The 24,576-nt window shown below is 31.5% G+C and overlaps 3 protein-coding genes across 4 annotated transcripts in view; 1 reads left to right on the top strand and 2 right to left on the bottom strand.

The window, feature by feature from the left end:
- Positions 1-6,138, bottom strand: part of LOC126879950 (dnaJ homolog subfamily C member 13) — a 91,934-nt gene extending 85,796 nt beyond the window's left edge. The window contains exons 1-3 of the mRNA XM_050643342.1: positions 5,852-6,138; positions 5,530-5,791; positions 4,219-4,381 (exon numbers count right to left, since the gene is read on the bottom strand). Coding sequence (XP_050499299.1) covers positions 4,219-4,381; positions 5,530-5,791; positions 5,852-5,922 — 496 coding nt within the window. The 5' untranslated portion in view covers positions 5,923-6,138. The remainder of the gene's footprint in view (positions 1-4,218; positions 4,382-5,529; positions 5,792-5,851) is intronic.
- Positions 6,139-7,180: 1,042 nt separating this feature from the next.
- Positions 7,181-13,293, bottom strand: LOC126879952 (zinc finger protein 596-like). Its single transcript, XM_050643349.1, has 2 exons — positions 12,128-13,293; positions 7,181-7,380 (listed from the first exon to the last, which is right to left on the bottom strand). The coding sequence occupies exons 1-2, from the start codon at positions 13,131-13,133 to the stop codon at positions 7,199-7,201; spliced, it is 1,188 nt and encodes a 395-aa protein (XP_050499306.1). The 5' UTR covers positions 13,134-13,293; the 3' UTR covers positions 7,181-7,198.
- A 3,389-nt stretch (positions 13,294-16,682) lies between these two features.
- The window catches only part of LOC114324645 (zinc finger and BTB domain-containing protein 41-like), a 56,891-nt gene continuing 48,997 nt past the window's right edge, over positions 16,683-24,576 (top strand). The window contains exon 1 of one of the 2 annotated variants that reach the window (XM_050643344.1): positions 16,683-16,750. In XM_050643344.1, the coding sequence (XP_050499301.1) occupies positions 16,690-16,750 (61 nt within the window). In that variant the 5' untranslated portion in view covers positions 16,683-16,689. Of the gene's footprint in view, positions 17,017-24,576 lie in introns of both variants that reach the window. The other variant, XM_050643345.1, reaches the window with a different exon arrangement.

The following is a 24,576-nucleotide window of genomic DNA, read 5'->3' as shown; positions in this document are numbered from 1 at the left end:
ATCCAATTGATCTGAAGCAAATAATTATTCAAGGCGCCATAATCCGCCTTGTGAAAGTTATAATAAATATTAGTTTCCAAACTGATATATTGATTATCAAATAATATTAATGCTTCAAGTGAGGGATGATACCTGTCACACGCCATTAAAGCTTCCGCTTTTTTTAGATTTAAATAAGTATCAGAGAAACACAGATCAAGAATTGAGTCATACTGGTTTTTAAAATAATTATATTGACCTAATCCTAAAAAATTGAACTCGTCACAAAACAAAATTTCAGTATCATTGCCTATATTTTTAGCAGTCGTCTCACCGCCCCATATCAGGTTTGGTAGATTATAATCCCCAAATAATACTAGTTTAGAATCTTTATACTTATTCATAATTAGTTTTACAGTATCAATGTGATTGGAATAAACATCCAATCTAGATCTGGGCGGAATGTAGACACAGCCAAAAACATATTTAATGCAATTAATAGTAATTCCAGCAAAAACCTGTTCTACATTTGAACTGGCAATTTCCACTAGACAAGAACTGATATCACTTCTAACTGCAATTAACACTCCACCTCCTCTTCATTTCTCGCTGGAAATATGATCACGGTCCCGACGGTATACGGTATATAAATCACAGAAAACTTCATTACTTTTAATTTCAGGACCAAGCCAACTCTCTGTTAGGAAAATAACGTCATATGTAGCTGAACAGGATGTCAAATATATGTCCTTTAGCTTCGTACGCAGACCACGCACATTTTGGTAGTAAAGTGATAGACTATTCATATTTATGTTCGCATTTGGGAGTTTTTTGGATTCTGGTGGTTTTGTTCTTTTACCTTTGAAATAAACGGGTTACCATTCTTGTATCGTATTGCCAAGTTTGATTCACCATTTCTTCTACGCCTATCAAGTTCTTCATATAATTTCTTGAGATGATTTCGTTGCATTTGAGTAAGATCTGATTTAATCAATATGCTCGATGGCTTCAACTTATGTTTTAAAACGATATTGCCAATATTTATGAGTTGCGTTCCTGGGACGACTACATGAATTCGATTACATGAAATCAACCCCAACTAAAGAATATCCGCCACAAAAAAAATCATAGCATGTGATCTGTCTTTAAAAAGACAACCACATGGCACGGTGACAGTAAAATTCTCACGTTAGAGATTCCATAGTAAATCACGAGGGAAAACCTAGATAAATACTAGAATTGAAATTGAACGTCTACACACAATCTATGTCTATAAAAAGATTTACATTCCTCCAACACGTTACCTGCGGGACTAGGTCTATTTGGCCCCGCCAAATTTCTTCGTATATGGTGGAATCAATTTTTATAAGGCTTCAAATATGGCCGTATGAGGTTCGACGATTTATCTCTTCCCCTAAAACTACGTCTAGTTAACCCTTTCGCGAGCACGACTGCATATGCAGACACTTACCAAGGGAAATTACTGTCTGCATATGCAGTCGTGTCCGTGAATGGGTTAAATGCTACGTTTTTCCGATCTTACCATATGGTGGGGGGGGACTTCTGGACATACGAGGAAAGCCGTGAAAACACGAGGCTTATTAGACCTCGTAGTTGTCAAACGGATAAAAGTCATACTTTATGACAGTAAGGGGTCAAATCAACCTCATACATTTTTTTACAATAATTCGACTAGAGTACTCTATATGGATTTAAACGGTACCAATAACCTTAACAATGGTTCAAAAATAAACATTTTACAGCCTTAGCAGGTGGGGATGTTTTAAACATTTTTTTTATCTGCCAAATAAGAACTTTTATGACGAGGTCTTTAAGACCTCGTTCCATCAAATAGGAAGTTATTTAAAAACTGTTCTCGCAGGTAACGTGTTAAATTACTCTAAAATTGAATATAATTTCAAAATATTTTCAAATAAATTAAAAAAAATTAAAAAGCTCTTAAATGTCACCAAAGTCACATCACCCTGTATAATATCTACTCTCAAATAATTAATTTTAATATATATTTCATGTAAAGCTAATCTTTCAACTTTTTAAAACCATTGTAAACAATTCAATACAAGAAAAAAGTGAAGTAATCGTCAACCGATTGTAGACATACAGGAATCAAATAACAAACAACAAATACAAAAAAACCATGTCTTTTTAGTGCTTTATAAACAATATTGACGTTTATAAGTATCTAAGCAAATAATATGAAAGAACAATTGCATTTAGCTATTGTTTGCCATTTAAAAAGTGTTTAAAAAATGTTTCGTCCTCCCACATGATACCGATAAGTTTTCGATATGAAACTGATCGACTAGATTGATAAACCGCATTTACCTAAACAATATCCACTTCACAAAGAAGGCATTTTTAGAAAGATTTGTATGGAGAACCTACTTTGATTTCAAGGCAAATTTGGGGTACAGTTAGGGGAGAGGCATGTGGTGCACCAATGGTGAGTCTTATTGAATACAGACCATATTTAATTTAAAAAAATACTATTCCTTAATGTACTATGCATAAAACTACTTTATATATAATAAATTATAAAATTTTATAAAAACATTATTAGTTTCAATTAAAAAAAATTAATTTGAAAATTAAAATAAATTCAATAGAAAATTAGTGTGATACATATTTTGTAACAAAATATAATAAATATGACATTAACATGAAATTAATTTAAAAATGTTAGTTATTTTATACACTCAAAATTTGTTTTATCATAGAAAAAACAAAGAAAATATATTCTTTACAAAATAATAGCATATAAAAATTAATGTGTACAATTTGACAAGTAAAATAATATACACAAGAACTATACAGTGATGAGTGCACTAATAACCGGCAAAATATCACAAAAGATAGAAAACATAATATGTTGTAAAATAAAAAGGGATGAAACTAGTAGGTAGTGAGTTGAAAAATTATCAATAGAAACCTATAAATTTGCATATATTGATAGTTTCCCACCTTTAGACGTATTGGAGGAGTTTGACAACTGCCACTATGACCGGAGAATTTTAAAAAATTCTCCTGTGACAGTTTGACTCCAACATGTCTAAACGTGGAAAACTATCAATATACTTTTTTAAATTTATTAAGAAATATAAATCAAATGGACAAATGGTACAAGGAAATAGATTCACATTTCTCAAAATGCAAAATATGTAGTAAATAAAGAAATAGATGTAAAAATAATAAAAGAATAGCCAGGTAAAGGATTCGTTGTATCCGAAGTAAATTATTTAAATTAAAGTTCAATAATTGAATTAATTATTGTTGAAATGGGGTGAGAGCCATTTTCTACTTTTTGAGTTACAGTAAAAACCCCTCTCTCTTTCTTTATCTGCAGCATTTGGTGTTAAAAGGAAGTAAGCACTGATGTACTGCATGGATAAAGTTTATACTGCTAAACAAACAAAACACCAAATGACATGCATATAGATAGTAGGGTTTTTAACTACCTATAACTGGAAAAGTTAAGTGGTGCTTACCCCCTTTCAACAAAAAACGATTTAATTATAGGCATCATATGATTTAAAGGGTTAAAAACAAATCAATGACAAAAAGACGACCAAGGACATTCAAGGAATGTCACATATTATAATACCAGTGAACTGATGTAAACTAGCTTCTTACCAGAGTATCAGAGCGAAAAATATTTTGAAATTACACCTAGTTAAGCTTGTACCATGACAGAAATAACTTAAAATGCAAAATAAGATTTATAGCTTAATTAATTCTGTTTTGTTTAATTTATTTGTTAAAATCCAATTAAATTGAATTACCTAATGTCTTTGACTTATTTGACTTTATTTAATAATATACATTGAATATTTATTAATAAAATACCTCTTTACAATACCCAACACTGGTTGGCAATGTTACATATTCTCATGAACTGTAATCTGATATAGGCAAAATAAGAAATTATGTTGATAAAAAAACATGCCACCAGCTAGGTCAGTGTAAGATGATATGGCAGAAAAATAACCCAGACCACAGACAAAACAATAAAATGTTATCTTCCACTTCCTTTTTTGATGTTCAATAAAAAGTTGTATATTTATGTAATATTTATATCTGTCTTATTTCATTACATATTATACAATATGTAGTAGGTTAAACAACAATAATAATATTGATTATTCCTTACATGTTTTAAAAAAATTGGAATTTTTTAGCAATTTGTAATTTGTTTTTTATAAACAGTTAAAATAAACTTACCAGGATAATCTGAAACTGTACATATTCCCTCAAAATCTTTGAAATTGTAACTGGCAAGGACTGTATTACTAGTAGGATCCAGTTGATCTAAAGAGTATGATGTGACTTCTAGTATAATTGGCAATCTTATATCAGACCAGTGATGTTTGTAAGCTTGGTATCTCTAAAAAACACACATAACAAGATCAGAATGCGAATACTCCTAATGAGAGACTGTTTTAGATGGTTTTTGGGAAACCCCATTATCTTCCTTTTATTTTATTGTCTCAACCATTATATACACCTGAATATATATGATTTTCTTAATACTAGTACTAATACAAAGCCCTAATACAGCAAGGAATCAACGAAACTTGCAGAATTTAGCAAAAGATGACGTTAATATTGAGTTAGTAAAACAACTCACATACCTGGGCATACAGATATCAGTATGATCATGAGGAGGAGGAAATACAGAAACATAATGCTGCCTAACAAACCTTACTTCTATCTGTCACAGGTATTTGTATCCAAAAACATCCATAGGGTAGTTAGTAGTAAAGTTCAAAGTATATACAGTCAGAAAAATGAAAGAATGCCCATGAACGATCACATCAATCACTTATTTTGTAGTTGCTATCTTTTTCTGTAACAAACGTTTGTTATTTACAGAAAAAGACAGCAAATACAAAATAAGTGATTGATGTGATTGTTGATGGGTATTCTTTCATTTTTCAGACTGTAAAACTATCATACAACCAATAGCAACATATGGCATAGAAACATAGATCATGATAGAAAAGGCAATAAACTTATCAATACTTTTGAAAGGAGGATATTGAGACCCATCTGAAACAGTGGTATGTGGAGAATAAGGTTCAACCATGAGTTCTATCAATATTCCAAAGAACTCTCTATAGCAAATTCAGCAAAAATACAATGATTACTCTGGGCAGGTCACCTTATAAGAATGGATAATGACAGAACATTTAGTGGACTATGGCGGGATGTCAGCATGTCAGTAGGAAGACCAAGAAAGAGATGGATAGACGAAGTAAGAACCGATACTAAAGAGATATTGAAGGTGGATAACTGGAGGAGAGTAGCTAGGGATAGAGATGCGGAAGAGGATGCTGGAGAGGCCAGAGACTGACTTGGGCTGTAACGCCATAGGAGAGAGAGAATACTTAATACACATACATGTCAAAAGCTATCATAAAAGAAAACCATCTTAAAATTTGAGTCCCAGTACAAAATTTCAATAAACTTGTTAATGTTTCTAAAAAAAAACTGCACGAAAGCATGTAAATAAGGAAAGCACAAAAACCTTACCAGTATTTCCTTGGGTTTTTCAGAAAAGTGAGTTCTAAACTTGAGAGCTTCTGTTAGGATGAATGTTCTAAGATCAGAAGAAAATGTCATTTTATCAACCTTCTTCTCTTTCTTCATAGTAATCTGAAATTCATTGTGATTTCCACCCCTCAAGGGAGTGATAGATATGAAATCGCTGTAGGCCCATCTGTTTGTGATTTCCAAATTGTTAGGATTGTAAGTTGTAATCCCTTGTGTGCCCACAGAAAAAATTCTTTTGTATCTGAAATAACAAATAGGTGTAACGATTTTTGTATCTGTATTGTGGTATTTCGAGACTTACTTTCCCTTCCACGTTGTGTGTTTTGTGCAAAAGAAGCAAGCCACATCTTGATTATCCTTTACAGGCATCATATTGCTAGACTTTCTTTACACAATTTGATATTTTAAAGTAAAACGCCTGCAGCTTCGGCATAAAGAGTTCGTTTAAGTTACGGGGTATTGAAACAAAAACACTTATAAACAATATCTAGAAAAAAGCAAAAACCGCATTAATTATATAGAAAACACAACTTTTATCCTTCACAAAAACATTTTGGGGGTGTCAGCTGTTGATTACTCAAAACTCAAATGTCAAATATTCAACTGACAAGTGAAGTTTTTATGTCATAATACGTATTTTGATTCGCCCAACGGAACGTAAATAATTTTATCTGACATTGTTCTGACGTCAGAATATACAAAAAAATACAAGGACCGTACTTATTTTTGTTTTACAAAAATTTAATAAAAATTACTCATATTAATATCGAAAGTCGAAAACAAAGCAATAATTCTTTTTCCAGACACAACACAATTTATATTTTATAATTAGGGAAATTATTACGTTTCTAATTAAAACTTTTGGAGTATTTAATTTTATTTATTTCTTTTCGCTTTATAACATTCCCATTGCCTGTATACAATTATTTGGCCTGTATATTTTATTTTCTTATCTCTATCTTGTGTTCTTCAGATATTTTAATGAAAACTCCATTGTCTACAATTTCTCAACAATAGAGATTTAAATACATATTTATTAATGAAGTTAATTATACGGTTCTCCAATTTTCTATGTGAAAATAGATGTTATAAGTTGGTTTATATTTCTCTCTGTGCAGTTTCCCATGACATATTATAATCTAGTTTTATGAATTTTCGGGCCGTCCTCTTTCACTCTTCTTGTTCAAAAGCTATATTTGCTATAAGAAACCAGATCAAAAGCATTTTTTATTATTATTAAGACTGCTTTTATCTTCAAAGGTTTCTGAACACAGAACCAAAGGCTGGTTGCTCTGTCCAGGACATGTGTAGGTACAATGCTTCTGTAGACCCACCTTTCGAAGGCTTCGATCTTCTATCTATTTTTTTTTTGAGTCTTTGTATAATTCTGAGCAGTAATCTTTCCAGGTCTCTGCAATGCTCTCTGTATGTCGGTTTTTACTTCTCCATTCTGGTCTTGAATGGCTTGAAGGTGGGGCTTTAACTTTTTTAAATAGTTCATGACTTTCATGGTGGTTTGCATATTGCTCCAGCTCCAGTTCTAGATGTCTGTGCTTCCCATAGACATGAATTAATACCTTATTAAGATCAGGCGTTGGATGTGTTACATTTTTGTAAATAAAATACAATGTGTAAGCAATATACTTTATTATTTAATAGAAACTAGAGAATTATAATGCGATTTTAACACAAATTCTAAACTTTCTAGTTCTTCTGTAGAATTTACTTTATGAAGATGGTCAGAAAAGTCTTTTAAAATCCGTTTTTTAGTTTCCTCCAGATTCTCATTGGTTTTGCCGTTTCCAAGTTCTACAGTATCTATTTCTGTTGCTAAAATAAAAAAAATACTAATTAGTTCACAGCTCAGAAACATGGTACAATAATGCTTCTGAATTAATTTACAGATAAAGACAGAATAAAAAGACTAAAAGTGCCCTTCAAATAATCAAATCGAAGAAGATATTATGCTCCAGTTGGATTATAAAAAAAATACTGGACTCGGTTCATTCAGCTGACTTAGAAACAAATTTGCTAATTTAGAAATATTAAGGAATAACTTAGCACAGCCTATAAGCCAGAAAGATGTATCAGTACAATGTCTTTGCTAACCAAGCAACCAGTGTGAATCAAAACTGAAGCTAGAGAGGAAAATATCAAGCCACGAAATATGAAGAGAAAATTTATTAGAAAATATAAAAGCACAACAGTTTGAATGATATTTGCACTCAGCATTATGTAGTGTACCGGGTGTCCCAATAAGAATGGCTCTCGGCCATATCTTAGGAACCGTTTAGAGTACAGCTTTGAGAAAAAAATATTTATAACAAAAGTTACCTCGGGAAAAGCCTGGAAATTATTTTCATAATTGTAGGTCCACCGCTAGAGGCAGTAATTGAATATCAAAAATTAAAAAATCAAAATTTTACAAAATTTACCTAATGAAAGGGCACTCGAAATCCAATCATCGTATTCTTCATAAAATTCTGCGCATATTTGATTTCACAAGTTTAAGTCTACTTTGCAAATAAGAGGTGGGGTTGAGTGGGAACCTTCTTATGAAAAAATGGCTGTAAGTCCGGTTCTGCTAAATCGAATTTTGCATACTTGGTCTTGTTGAAAACAGCTCTTTTTCGTCAATGTAATTGTCTTATTTTCGAAATAGCCTAATAAGTAATATGCAAGCTAGGAGGCGTTATTTAATTATTTTCAGAAATCTAGTTTTCTTTGAAAAATATTAAATACAAGTATGCATTTTAATCGTGTATTACAAAATTAGACGAAATTAGCAACATAATACCGTAAACCTCATGCCGATACCTTTTTTCTATCTCGAGATATCTTAAGAAATGTGTAAATTTTAAACATAACTGTTACTGCTTGTTCACAATGGACGTAACCATAAGATGAACGTAAACCGTTATAATTTCGTAAACCATAATTTGTACATAATTTTATGCAGCGTTCACAATAGACTTAAATTTTACGTAAAGACAGCGTGTCTTTACGTAAAATTTAAGTCTATTGTGAACGCTGCATAAAATTATGTACAAATTACGGTTTACGAAATGATAACGGTTTACGTTCATCTTATGGTTACGTCCATTGTGAACAAGCGCTTACTGTCACCGGTAAACGAGATTAAGGAAACGTAGTGTGCTATGGAAAAAACAAATAAACATTTTCCAGATGTAAACGTATATAATTAATTAAAACAAAAATAAGACTAACAACACTATAAAATATAACAAAGAAATAAAAGCAATTACTTACTTGTCTTAGTGACTGCCTAAATGTTCAAATTGTTGCCAATCATTTTCGATGCAAGCGTTTATTCTTTGAAGAGTAGATTGAATAACAACAGATTTAACTGTTTACAACACTACTCGAGTAAACATGATCTAGAATATAGAGAATACGAAACGCCATTCAAAGTATTGCGAAAGCAGAAATTGAGACTGCTGTTCAATCTACTCTTGAAAGAGTAAATGCTTGCATCGAAAATGATGGGCAACAATTTGAACATTTAGGTCGTCACTAAGTAAGTAGTTGCTTTTATTTCTGTGTTATATTTTATAGTGTTGTTTGTTTTATTGTTGTTTTAATTAATTATAAACGTTTGCATCTGGAAAAGGTTTCTCTGTTTTTTCCATAGCACACTACTTTTCCTTAACTTGGTTTACCGGTGACATTAACAATTGTTTAAAATTTACACGTTTCTTAAGATATCTCGAGGCAGAAAAAAGGTATCGACATGCGGTTTTCGGTATTATGTTGCCAATTTGGTCTAATTTTGTAATGCAGGATTAAAAATGCATACTTGTATTTAATATTCTCCAAAGAAAACTACATTTCCGAAAATAATTAAATAATGCCTCCTAGCTTGCATATTACTTACTAGGCTATTTCGAAAATAAGACACTTACATTGACGAAAAAGAGCTGTTTTTAACAAGACCAAGTATGCAAAATTCGATTTAGCAGAACCCGACTTACAGCCATTTTTTCATAAGAAGGTTCCCACTCACCCCCACCTTTTTATTTACAAAGGTAGACTTAAACTTGTGAAATCAAATATGTGCAGAATTTTATGAAGAATACGAGGATTGGATTTTTAGTGCCCTTTCATTAGGCAAATTTTGTAAAATTTTGATTTTTTAATTTTTGATATTCAATTACGCCCTCTAGCGGTGGACCTAGAATTATAAAAATAATTTCTAGGCTTTTCCCGAGGAAATTTTTGTTATAAATATTTTTTTCTCAAAGCTGTATGTACTAAAAACGGTTCCTGAGATATGGCCGAGAGCCATTCTTATTGGGACACCCGGTACATTCTAGGTATAGTGCAGTCAATGAGGGTATTTGTTGGTATTTTCAAAGTAAGTAGGGAATAGCTCAAGAAACAAAGTCTACCCTATATACTATGGCGCTTTTATCTTAGTCCCCACCCCTCTCGGGGATGCAGAAAGTGCTAGAGAACCTAATTCTAAGCAAAAACTGTTCTATAATTTTTTGAAGATATTCTTCTTTAGCGGCGAATCGATTGAGGGTAAAATTGTACATTTACCGCGCGCCTGCGCACACTGACAGTATGTAATTCATTGCTAATCTTTCAAGATAGGTATGTATGTATCTGTAACCGTGCAAATAAGTCATTAAAAGAATATATTAGTGGTTTTAGAAAATGTATTATTTATTATAATTCTTGTGTATTTGGATTAATAAAATATTATGTAAGCATTACATTTTTACACTATATGTTGCCGTGTTGTGTAATTATATCCGAAACTTACATATCTATTTCTAGAGCCTCGATGGAGTAGTTAGAAATGCGTTAGCACTGAGATTGGAAGGTCGCGGGTTCAATTCCCGGGTGATTTATATTTTTTTTTATTTTTGGTTGTTTTAATAAAAATTTTTTGAAAGTGATTAATAAAAGTAATAAGAAAGTTAGTTTGATTTTTAAATAAAATACAAATAACCTTTTAAGTATATTTACTTCGTTTAAATTACCTATTATATAATAGAAGAATATCTTCTTACGTGCGTACATAGTACACACACACATTCTTTTTTTGAAAACTCAATACTTTTTGAGTTATTCGTGGTTGAAAATTTGCCACTTTCATTGAAAAATGACACCTTTACGGACAGTTTTTTGTGAATACCTTAAAAATTGGGCATCCAATGAAAAAACTATATAAAACAACTTGGTAGCTTATGAAAAATCAAAGAGATTCATTTCTTCTTAAATCTTCTACTTATAATAAAAAAAAGAGATATGGTAGGTGAAAAGAGATGCTCAAATCGGTGTATTCGACTTAAAATAATAGGTAGATGGACGATTTTAGGGTTATCATGCTAGAAACACTTTTTTTAGTGCTTGAAAAGACCTTTAAAACAAGCACTGTTAAATAATGTCAATTACATCCAAACTATTGTATTTTAAGAAAAAATGAGTAAGGTGAGTCGGGGTAAGATCGAATCTGGGGGAAGACCGTCCACAGTCGCTGTAACTCGGATTACTTCTTAAAATCACGTCACCGGTAGTGCTTTCGCTTGCTTTACGGATTAGTTGGATGGTACCAAAGTTGGAGCGTGCTTACTTACACTTATTTTAGGAAGTGAATATTCTTAGATTTAGTGTGTTTTTTAACTAAATTTAGCTATTCGGTCTTGCCCCACAGAAAATAAATCCTTATTCGAGGTGAACACATTGAATGATGAATACCTGGTAAAATGCTTAAAACATAAGCATAACAGTGCCCAGTTTTTTTGGCCCGAGCAACCCGACGAAGATACTGTAACGAAAGATACAATTGTAATGATTTTACCAGAACCTGAGAAAGATCGTCGAGGCTCATATATGACTTTCAATATTGAATTTTCTGGCATGAACTTGTGCTAAAATTATTAATGTTGTATTTTTTAAGTTTCACCAGAAATTACTTTTTATTTTGTAGTTACTTAAGCACACATTTAGTTATAATGGGACTTTCCTTTATGTCCAGTTTTGTTCATAAGCATTACATTATTTCTTGTTATATACTGACTTAAATAAAATACTAAATTACTGCCATTGTTTGCACAGACAATTTATTTTCTCATTGGGGAAGACCGGAATTCGAACTTCCACCTTATTAGGACAAATGAATGTTCTGTACAATTTTGACCTCTTGTTCGGTCTTGCCCCATAAGTAGGTATAAGATCGGACACTGACTATATATTATTATTTTTAATATTTCAGTAATACGGTTTTGTTAACTATAAATCTAACCTTGTAGATGAATAGAGTATGTCTTGAAAGTAGAGTATGCATATTATTATAATTCTATGCCTAATTTTCATTTTACAATTGTCAGACAAATTTCATGTTTACATTTTTTGGTGCGATTTTACCCCGACTCACCTTATATTTAATCTCTCATGCACCAGTATTTAAATGCGTAGTTTTTCTTCTACAATATCTTTTATTATAGTGTTATTTCTATGCTCAAAAAGTTGGACTTTAAATATTTCAATAAATATGTAACGTGAAAGAAAAATTTCAAAGTAATGGTATACACATTAAATTTGTTACCTTCCAGATCAAGACATATTTGTTCTTCTCCTTTAAATTTATTTATATCCTTTTTACTTTTTGTAATTGCTCCAGAATGCCGATTAAAGCATGCTTCAATATTCCTTAGATCTCTTTTTGTTACAAGATGTAACCGTTTATTACTATCCGGATCAGCTGATTTCTTAATTTGTTGTATAATTTCATCAAAGTTCATCCCAGAAGCAATTTTAACGGCCAGATCTTTTCTTTCTAAATCCGTAAGTTGAAGATGCTCCAAATCGAAGTCATGTCCTACGTGTGTATCAATCAACGTAACTGTGCAGCTTCCACTAATGTTTTTAATTAGTCTTATACTTGCTGGACAATAAGCATTTATTTTATTGGATCCTTGTCCTTTTAAGCGCCTGACTCTATCGTCCTTAGGTGTGTAGTTCCCAGAACGGTGACAACAATAGTAACTACTGTTGGACACAACACTTTTTGCCTTTTTGATATATCGACTACAACTCTTAGTTTCTAAGTCAGTTTTCCATTTTTCAAATTGTTGAATATTGGAAAATGTGTATTCTTTAGAATCTACACAAATATTGTGTTCTTTCTGGAAGTGTTCTAACATTGAACTTTTCTCTCTTGCTGAAAAATCACACAATGGACATTTTCTCTGCAAAATGTTATTCTGCTCATCTAAATGGACCTTTCTTCTGTGGGATTTTAAGTGACGAATATGGTTGAAGTTTCTTCCGCATTCACATGTAAAATTAAAGTGTTTACTGTTTTTATAATATGATTCTACTAAAACTGTATCTGGATGAAATTTCTTGGCATGTTTTTTCAAATTTGAAGAAGTGCTGAAAGTTTTTTTACAAATAGAACATTTTACTACTTTACTGGTGTTCATAATATGATCATATGATTCTTCCAGAACTCTATCTGGATGCAATTTCTTGACATGTTTCCTCACGTTTGAAGAACTGCTGAAAGTTTTTCCACAAATTAAACATTCTACTACTTTACTGGTGTTCATATTTCTATAATAAACTGATGTAATTCTATTTAAATGCCCTTTTGTCTCATTTTTTAAAATCTATTCAGTTTAAATTAGAATATTAGGAAAGGCGCTCAGTTTCTGTTTCTAGTTTTTGTCCATAGCACGTTTCTGTTTCTGTCATATAATAGATAATCATAACAAATCAGCTGTTTAGTATTAAGTAAATGACGTCAGCGATAGTCACGTTAAATTAAAATGTACTCTAAAAAACGACCCGGTATTAAATTTCCCATATATGGTAAACTGGTAGTGTATAATAATACAAACATACGTATATACACCCACTAATCTGCATAAATATCAATAATATTCTTCAAACCAAACAAAATAAGCATAAAAGTAGGTACCAGTAGGAAAAGAACAAGGACAAGACCGAACCTGAGGTACATAGTACAAATAGAAAATATTATAAGGACCTTAAAAATACGGAATTCGAGAAAAAAAGTAAGAAACAGATCAGAATGGAGAAAAATCTTGGAACAGGCTACGGCTAGACCCAAAAAGAGTTGTCGAGCCATTGATGATGATGATTATCCTTCCAGTTAGATTATCATGTCAGAATTTAGTACTGAGAAGTAATAAGTACCAATATGCTCAACTAATAGTGAAAGAAAAGATCGAGGGAAAGATATGACTAGGAAGAAAGACTATAGTGTCTTAAGGTCGTAGATATTAGATCCCTTATCTATGAACCTTGATAGTGGCTAAGAATAAGAAACGTCTGACAATGATAGACAGGATTAAATTTTGAACAGCTAATAAGACCTGAAGACAGAGAAAAATTTGCAATTGTAATAGCCAACCTCCATCATGGAGGAGAGAGCATTAAGAAGAAGAAGAAAAAAGTGAATATACATTCAAAAAAATGCTCTTGCGTGGAAAGCAGTATTTTAAATTATCAACGATAATTACCTACCTAATATGGTACCTCAAAAAATAAAGAAAATAAAAGCAGTCGGACCAGATGATATTGCTGGGGAAGTATAGAGAACATTGGGAGAGACAGGAATAAGTTGGCTTGCAGGTCTATTTAATAGAATTAAGGAAGTTGGGCAAATGCCAGACGCATGGAGAAGCAGTATATTAGTACCTGTCTACAAAAACAAGGGAGACATACAACAATGTACAAACTACAGGGCAATAAAACTACTTAGCCACACCTAGTATTAGGACTAGTGTTAGGACTAGTGTTAGGACAGGTGTGGGAGAGACTGATAAATTTCAGGTGAAAATAGGGTTGCACCAAGGCAAGGCTCGGTGCTTAGTCCTTATTTATTCTGATTAGTTTTGGACCAGATAACAGCGAAACTACAGGGTAGCATTCCATGGTGCCTAATGTATGCTGATGATGTAGTGTTAATAGGAAATAGTGAAAGAGACTTAGAACAAAAACTGGAACAGTGGAGACAAGCTCTGGAGGAAAAAGGTTTAAAACTTAGTAGGACAAAAACAGAGTATTTGGAATGTTCATTTAAAGATGGAGTTACTACAAATAAAATGGTATCTTTGGATAGCAAAATTATTGTGAAAAGCATTAGCTTTAAGTACCTAGGATCGGTATTATTACAGAGTAATGGAGAAATAGATGGAGATGTATGCAGTAGAATTAGGGCTGGATGGATGAAGTGGAAAGAAGCGAGTGGTGTGTTGTGTGACAGAGAAATTCCAATGAAGCTGAAGGGTAAATTCTATAAAACAGCCATAAGACCGGCTATGATGTACGGAACTGAATGTTGGGCAGTGAAAAAGAAAGAGGAACAACGAATACATGTGGCGGAAATGAGAATGCTTAGATGGATGAGTGGAGTGACAAAGAAGGATAAAATTAGAAATGAGTTAGGGGAAGTCTAGGTGCGGCACCAATTGATGCCAAAATGAGAGAGCATAGTTTAGAGTTTAGATGGTTTGGTGTGGTTTGGTCATGTTCAACGTTGGGACGTTAATCACCCAATACGAAGAATAGCTGAAGTGCAGATTCCTGGAAGGAGTAGGAGAGGAAGACCAAAATAGACCTGGAGGGAGACGATAAGGCAGGACATGTTGGTAAAGGGGATTAACATTGATGTGACCCAAGATAGAATTATGTGGAGAAATACAATTAAGGAAGCCGACCCTAAGGAATGCCGAAGAGAATCATGATGATGAATTTCCTACCTACTATGGTGCAGTAGAAAATATTGTTTTACATTTGTCAGAAAGTTGTAGAGGGGGGATTAACGTTAGCAGATCGAAAAAGGATTACCTATATGGCTGAGAAGAACAAACATGGTTGGGCTTGGAGAAGAACTGGGACGAGTAGGAAAATTTAAAAAATTTGGCTAATACCTACATTATGGAAAATAGGATACTGGGAGATAATTGCCCAAAGGTTACAGACTGGTTGGTTGAATTGGAGCGTATGAGAGGGGTATTTTTGATCGAAAAATCGGGGGAATGCCGAAAGGAAACAAAAAATTGTGGTGAGACCAGCATTGATATACGGCGGTGAAATGTGGTCTGCAAAGAAGATTCAGGAAAGGAATATGGAGGTAGTTGAAATGAAAATGTTACGGTGAAGAGAATGGTGATAGAGCTTTTAGAAGTTGATGGAAAGAGAGGTATAAGGAAAATCGAGTCCAAAGACTAGTCCAAAAGATTTCCGTGTTAAAATAGAACTGGGCAGGACATATAGGATGAATGGAAAGCAACCGTTGGACGACGCGAATTCTTGAATAGCGACCAAGAGCAAGTAAGAGAAGTTGAGGCAGACTTCAAACCAGATGGACTTAATAAGATCAAGCAAATGGTTGGCCAAGAATAGATGCAAGAAGCAACCAATAGAAATGAATGGACACACCTAAGGGAGGCTTAAATCCGACGATGGATGGAATAGCTGTTGATGATAGGAACTATTCCTGATATTAAGATTAAAACGTCACCTAATATTGGCCTAAATGCTTTACGCATTCTACGTAATCATCTTTTTGGACACGCGACCATCATTGTTCTGTCTATTCTATCTGTGTGTCTCATTCCAAGATATTACTCTGCTCTATTCTTATATAGGTACTAGACTATTTTAGATGGTTCGTAGCCATTCTTATTAAATTAGGATCAATTTTATTTTGCAGACGTACTCTAAAGAAGTTTTAGAATACTTTTTCACGCGGAAAATTACTATTTTCCTAGTACTATTTTGTAATCTAAAAATAATTTTATGTTTATATACATTATTGCTTTGTTTATGTTTTGTTCTGTAGTTGCAGATATTCTCCCATTCCGATTTTTATCATGTATCTAAAGCAGAAGTTTCTACAGAGGAGTCATTTCTTGCAGAATTTGGGCATAAACAAAAATGGAGTAGTGGGTGTAAACTCCAAAATTAATCGCATTTCGAACCCACGCAATCGGTCTAGTATACACTTTCAAATAAAGAAAATGGAATTCGACCTTGACGATTTCTTTTTTTATTCCTTCTCTATCTTATTACCGTAAATCCGTATACATTCTACTTTATCTCGTGGGAAATGTCAGATGGAAGGACCTTGAAATTATGAAATTGTCAAATCCATTATGGTGTCTTGACAGTGACGTTTGTATTTACATAATTTTCTGTAAGTTTCTCATTTTAAGTGGAAAATAGTGATATAGAGGAACTTTTCAAAAGAAAATTAGGTTCCTTTTTATTGCATTTTCATATTATTGATAACGTTCGTACGGTCACAGTGTTGGTTCTGAATTAAATTTTGCCAGGGATTGAACATGGATGTGGTTGTTTAATTTTTTGTTTAAATTAATATAAACATTTAAATTTTCAAGTAGCCAACCCTTATGTTCGCGAAAGTGTTTGGGAAAGCTTGGTGTTAACAAAACTAGGATTGTGAGTATTCAAAAGCCACATTAAAAACCCTAAAGAGATTTGTATAAGTTGTTACCATATCATTATTATAGAAAGTGTACTTTTCTTTTAAGATCCGTTTTTACGACCTAAATTCCATTGGTTACAGATAATAAAAAAATATGAAATATTTGATACTATCTCCAAAGCGTCTAGCTTTAAGAAGAAATTCCTCAATGCTTGAATAATCTTTTTTAACTCTTGATATACCATATTGCAAGTAATTAAGTTCTTTCACATTCATTTAGATGTAAGTTTACATTCTTTTCTAATTGTTTAACAGTTGCGAATATTTAATTGCAATGACATATAATCTTGATTGTTGTTAAATCATTATTATGGTTTATTTGATTTAAAAAACTTTAAACATTGTTTTATAAACATTTCTGAAAGATTAAATAATTAAAATGAAAAGATATTATTTATGAAATGGCCTTCAATGTTTTACTTTCCCAATATTTTTAATATTGCATATTTGGGAAAATATATAATTATAAATGTTTATTTTAAATTTAATTTTGTTAGTTATGCCTTTCTAAAGCCTTTCTATATTGAAATTTAAAGAAATGGTGCCATAGACTATATTTTTTAGTCAGTTTTCTTTTGGATTTATAAAATGCGGTTCTTTTTATAAAAAAAATATTTTAAACAATTATTTAATTGTTTTACTTGTTGCAATGATTTAGGTAAAATATTGACTTCATAATAATGGTATTTCAACCAGTATACCACATGTTTGTATTATTTTTGATGTCTCTACTTAATCTGCAAAATATACAATTTTTTTTTCTCTACCCTGAGGAATTTCACTGCATTTGTGTTTACAATATCTCATTTTCAATTTTATTTTTATTTATTTAATTTATTTATTATACACACAACAGGCCGTTAAGACATAGGGCATTTTTATGAAATACAATGATAAGATTACAATTATTTGTATATTTATTTAACCTCCTTTAATACACAAAACAATTGTTATTACATTAAAAGAGTGCTTACTACTGCTAAAAACTAATTCCTATATTAATTAGTAAACCTAATACCCCAGGCTGCGGGTGAAAAAACGTGATATAATTCAGGAATTTTTGAAACCTATCAGGTGTTGTAAAAGACGATGCCAGGAATAACTTATACTAAAATGTAACCAAAAATATTGTGCGCTTTTTTTTTAATTGCGATTTTCATTTGTTAAATTTGCAATTTTTATTGATTTTTAATTTTGTAGCTTAGGATATTGATTTTAGAGAAAAACTTTTTAATAGAAAGTTGTAGTAAATTAAAAAACCTACAATTTGAGCTATGGTAAGTTTAATTTCGTTAATTAGTTATTGCAAAACAGCCTGCGAAAGGTCCAAAATGGCCGTTTTTTACAATTGCATTATTTATTGTACAAATAATTTTTTTTTATTTTTTAAAGCTTTAAAATGAAGACCTTTCAATTCCAAACATAAAAAAAATTGTAAAGCCAGATTAACGAATTTATTGCTTAGATATTATAAATTGTTTATCCCAAGAGGTAAAATGTCGAAGGCTATAACTTTTTGAAAAAAAATCGTAGAAAGTTGGTGAAACATCCAATCTCCTTCGAAAGAGTTATGTCTTCATATTCTGATGTAAATAAATGCGTAAAAGTTTTTTAAACCTCTAATTTTTGGATTTGAAAATAAGGGGGCAAATTTCGTTATAAACATTTAGAGCTGAAGCGGCCCTGTACATCCTATGAGTTTTTAACTTACATATTATTGTTGCTGAAGATGAAACGAAGGTTAATAAAAAAATAAAAAATTTCTACGACCAACTGAAGCCGAGATAATTTTTGGGTTTGCAAATAAGGGGGCAAATTTCGTTATAAACATTTAGAGCTGAAGCGGCCCTGTATATCCTATGAGTTTCTAACTTACAGATTATTGTTGCTAAAGACAAAACGAAGATTTATAAAAAAATTAAAATTTTCTGCAAACAACTGAAGCCGAGATAATTGTTTTTTTTTTCTTAAATCATAGTGCCTTTATTTATAACAATTAAGAAATTATTTTACAGTCATTGACTAAAGAAAGACTTATATTATCTTAAAATAAAGATTATTATAAAATATAATTATATTTAATTATTAAAAATTATTTTTTAAATCGGTGCTTTTGCAAGGGCCGAATTTTGCAAATCGCCCGGCTCGCTTCAAATCCGCGTGCTCGAAAAATTTTTATGTAACTTGTATTAAATGACAGAAAACAATTTAATAATATTACCATTATAATATACAGTCTATTTACCACTGTATTTGTTTTTCTTTATAAACTTTTATATGTGAAATCCAAAAAGAATAGTCACTACAAGAAGAAAAAGTTTTATGTATATTATAGTAAGAAGTAACATTATTATTATTATATTTATATAACAATGAAAAAATTAAAAATATAGTTATATATTTCATATATATGTATCATTTTTGTAATATTATTTCTTCAGAAATGAAATTTCACATATAAAAGTTTATCAAGAAAAACAGATACAGTGGTAAATAGATTGTATATTATAACGGTAATATTATTAAATTGTTTTCTGTCAAAATTTAATACAAGTTACGGGAAAATTTTCCGACCGCGCGGATTTGAAGCGAGCCGGGCGATTTGCAAAATTCGGCCGCTCGCAAAAGCACCGATTTTAAAAATAATTTTTAATAATTAAATGTAATTATATTTTATAATAATTTTTATTTTAAGATAATATAGGTCTTTCTTTAGTCAATGACTGTAAAATAATTTCTTAATTGTTATAAATAAAGGCACTACGACTTAAGAAAAAAAAACAATTATGTCGGCTTCAGTTGGTTGTAGAAAATTTTTATTTTTTTATAAATCTTCGTTTTGTCTTCAGCAACAATAATCTGTAAGTTAGAAACTCCTAGGATGTACAGGGCCGCTACAGCTCTAAATGTTTATAACGAAATTTGCCCCCTTATTTGCAAACCCAAAAATTTTCTCGGCTTCAGTTGGTCGTAGAAATTTTTTATTTTTTTATAAATTTCTGTTTTATCTTTAGCAACAATAATCTGTAAATTAAAAACTCATAGGATGTACAGGGCCGCTTCAGCTCTAAATGTTTATAACGAAATTTGACCTCTTATTTTCAAACCCAAAAATTAGAGGTTTAAAAATGTTTTACGCATTTATTTACATCAGAATATGAAAATATAAATCTTTCGAAGGAGATTGGATGTTTCACTAACTTTCTACGATTTTTTTTTCAAAAAGTTATAGCCTTCGACATTTGACCTCTTGTGATAAACAATTTAAAATATCTAAGCAACAAATTCGTTAATCTGGTTTACAATTTTTTTTATGTTTGGAATTGAAAGATCTTCATTTTAAAGCTTTAAAAAATAAAAAAAAATTATTTGTACAATAAATAATGCAATTGTAAAATACGGCCATTTTGGACCTTCCGCAGACTGTTTTGCAATAACCAATTAACGAAATTAAACTTACCATAGCTCAAATTGTAGGTTTTTTAATTTACTACAACTTTCTATTAAAAAGTTTTTCTCTAAAATCAATATCCTAAGCTACAAAATTAAAAATCAATAAAAATTGCAAATTTAACAAATGAAAATCGCAATTAAAAAAAAGCGCACAATATTTTTGGTTACATTTTAGTAGAAGTTATTCCTGGCTTCGTCCTTTACAACACCTGATAAGTTTCAAAAATTCCTGAATTATATCCTGAAATCGACCTATTTTTCACCCACAGCCTGGGGTATAAAAAGAATAGAACAAGTAAAAACAAGTAAAAAAAACACTATAAATACATCTAAACAAATAAATACATCTAAATACAAATAAATACATCTAAATAAAATTTTACGACAACAGCTTTTATAGACTAGAAATTTGTTTCAGTAGCAACTTTTATTTGTTTCACAGAAGAATTTAAAAAGTCTATATCACAGTTAATTATCATATGGTTACATTCTTCCAACATCTTATTTATGGGTGAACAATCAGTCTTATTAGTTGAGAACAGTTGTTTGTTATTGATTCTTAAATGTGTGTTTGTAACATAAAATTTAATATTATTTATAAAAAGGCAATCATTATATTTAGTGTGATTTACAAGATAGTATATAAAAGGGCTGAATGAAAATGTCTTCTATTATCCAGTCGCTGAACTTTAAAACAAGTTAGCATAGCATTATAGGAAATCATGTATGGATAGATACCAAAGTTTCTGACATAAAGAAACCTCAAGAATCGTTTTTGAACCTTTTCAATCAGATCAACATTGAATTGGGCTTGTGGTGCCCATATAATAGAGGCATACTCCAAGTGAGGTCTTACCAGTGCATTGTATAATGATAGAGTTGCAGTTCTTTTAACCCTTTGACTGCGGGAACCACATACTTGCGTAATTTCAGTAGTGCACGAGATGTGCGGGAAACGCATATATGCAACAAGGCTAACCGCTTCGCTACGGTTAGCGATTATTTGCGTATAGACAAAATATAACGTAAACAAAATATAAAATATATAATGTCATCAGATGGTTTCCGAATGAATGGGTGTGAACCGCCCACCTAAAGTGCCTCGAGCGGGATGAGGTTCCCGCAGTCAAAGGGTTAAAAAATTTTGAATTACTAATTATGAAGAAAAGAGTTCTGTATGCCTTTCCAATGATGATCCGATAATGTTCACTAATCTCAAATTTTGCTGAAACATTACTCCAAGATCTTTGCAAGTGTTCTTTCTTCCAAGTACAGTGTTAGAAATTTTGTATTGGTTCTCCACTAGTGTTTTTCGAGTGATAGTAAAAACATGACATTTAGAAGTGTTTAAAAACATTTTGTTGTCATCGAACCATTAACTTACTGAGTTCAAATCACATTGCAGCATCTCCTGAGATGATGAAAGATTGCAGATTGAAAGATTACATTATCACAGAGGGTGAAAAGTCCCTTAGAATAAACAAAAAGTTTCTTTTGAATGATATATTCGAAATTAAAAATCATACTAAATTTTCTCTTCTTTTTCTTCCCTGTAACTTATTAAAATGAACATTATTTTGTTTGTTAGTTTGTAAGTTGCCATCACCTGTGATTACCATTGTAACATTTTTTTTTGTTTATTACTGGTGTTTGTGATGTGTACCAATAAATAAATAAATAAATTATAGAAGTTTTTAGGGACTTTTTACCCTCGGTAATAATGTAATCTTTCATTCTGAGTTTGAATTTTTCAAAAATTCATATTAGTTTTCTCAGGATTAAAAAAAATGAATGCATTTAAAAAGCAATGGATCGAAATTGTGCGCAAGTATTATACATTTTTGTAATCAGTATTTCAAAAGCTTTTAAATGAGGTGTCACATGATGTACTTTCCCATTTTTAAAAATTAAAGTTATGACCTTCACCTTAAGAGCAATCGCGTAAAGTAGGAAACATTGATGCTATCATATATGATTATTTTAAAAAGTGACCTGTCACAAGTGTTTTGCTTATGTGCTGAAAATAAATGAGTTAATATGGGAGGGTAACACTTATTTCAGCGCACTGTATCCTTTATTTATTATTTTATTTAAGTGTATGTACAATAAATTGTTACTACATACTTTTATTTATACATATTTTTCTTTAGTTTTTTGTGAATGTTTGACTTTTCTAATCAGGGTTGGCAAAAGCCAAGGTTTTTCCAAAAAACCTAAAAATACCAGGTTTTTTTATTTAAACCAGGTTTATTTGGTTTGAACCTGGCTTATTTGATACAACGTATAATAAGTCTAAATACTTTAAAAATGAATAAATTATTTTATAAAATACGCAATACTAATAAACAATGAGAAAATGGGTAAGGCAACTTTTATTTTTATTTACACACACAAACTATAAAAAAAAAACATCTTCAGACGTAATAATATTCAAAATAACTAAGTTCGAAAGTAAAAAAATAGAATTTATTTATTTTAATTTTCTTCATTTGAGGGAGCTGTATTAAAAACTTTAAATAAAAACACCAGTTTGGAGGCTCAATAAAAAAACCAGGTTTTTTTCCTAAAAATCCAGTTGGTTTAAACCAAGGTCTTAAGCATGTAGGTTTAAACCTGCCAACTGTGTTTACATATCTGTATGTGTATATCATGTATTAAAATATATGTAATGAATGTCCCCATTTTGAGATAGTAAGGTCTTTGTTTGAATATTGCTGTTACATCCCCTCTAGATGGCGAGAATCTAACTTTATTGTTGGGGAGTCTGGTATGTATATGTCCTCAGAACTCCTTTTGATCAAATGTTTGAGTCTACAATGGTTCTTAGGATGTTCTTCTTCCGAGGGGGTGGATCTGACTTAGAATTGTGGGGATGTTAACCAATTTATAGATAGTCATTTAACATCTGTTCATGATTCTCCTCAGTATTGTTCTTTCAGTTGCCATATTGATATTAATTTGGTGCTTGTTGAACATTACGTAAAGTAGCGCCCTTTATTTGTTAATAGGCCTACATACATTTCATATGTATGGGGACGAATCCAGTAGAAGGTTCTATTAAGTTTACCTCCTATTACTGTTCAAGATTGGTCCTGAGATTGGTTCCTCTTCCCTGTTTTTGATATCAGTGTCCAAGCTGAGCATATTAGCAAATAGGACACCACTATCACTATGGTAGGTAAACTTTACTTAGTTACTTTGACATCCATCGTAAATGCGTCTTCAGGCGTCTCCAAGCCATACACCACTATATGAACACACAAATGAGCATTAGGGGAAGCACAAAAATACAATATTTCATTTTCAGATTATATCTTTCTGTATGAGCAATCTAGCACATGCAACTGAAATTAAAAATAATATAAAAGACTAAAAGACTAAGTTTTTCAACCTAATAAAAATATTTGTAAATTAAATATTTTTAAAAGATTTTTAATTGAAAAACTTTATTGGCCCATTTCCTGGTGACAACCTCCAAGGCTTCTACAATATGCAAGCACATGGATGCTGCAGTGAAGACTAAGGGGAAGGAATTCTACACTATGCAATTCACAACCCCCGTCTGCAGCGTGGTAAAGTTCCAGCGGAAAATGGACCTAGTTACTCTATAGGAGTAATACTAATAAAAATTAAAAATGTATACCATTTTTATTTATTCAGTTGCGGTGCGAAACCAAAACTGTCTTAATTTTCACTCAGATCAGAGAGTGCAGCCAGCACTCTTATCGACGATTTCACCTCTTTTTAGAGGTTCATCAGAGACTGCATAGGCTGCTTTTCTCTGGCCCAGGTAAAAATCTTCGACATATCCATCTCCCACCGCAACTGACGAGATGGTAGTAGGTGCCTAGCGGCATCTGCTAAATAAAAGACTAAGTTTTTCAACCTAATTAAAATATTTGTAAATTAAATATTTTTAAAAGATTTTTAATTGAAAAACTTTATTGGCCCATTTCCTGGTGACAACCTCCAAGGCTTCTACAATATGCAAGCACATGGATGCTGCAGTGAAGACTAAGGGGAAGGAATTCTACACTATGCAATTCACAACCCCCGTCTGC

This window comes from Diabrotica virgifera, chromosome 2, assembly GCF_917563875.1.
Source record: "Diabrotica virgifera virgifera chromosome 2, PGI_DIABVI_V3a".
Taxonomy (NCBI): Eukaryota; Metazoa; Arthropoda; class Insecta; order Coleoptera; family Chrysomelidae; genus Diabrotica; species Diabrotica virgifera.
The sequence above is the reverse complement of the archived record's forward strand: the minus strand, read 5'-3'. Positions and strand labels throughout refer to the sequence as shown.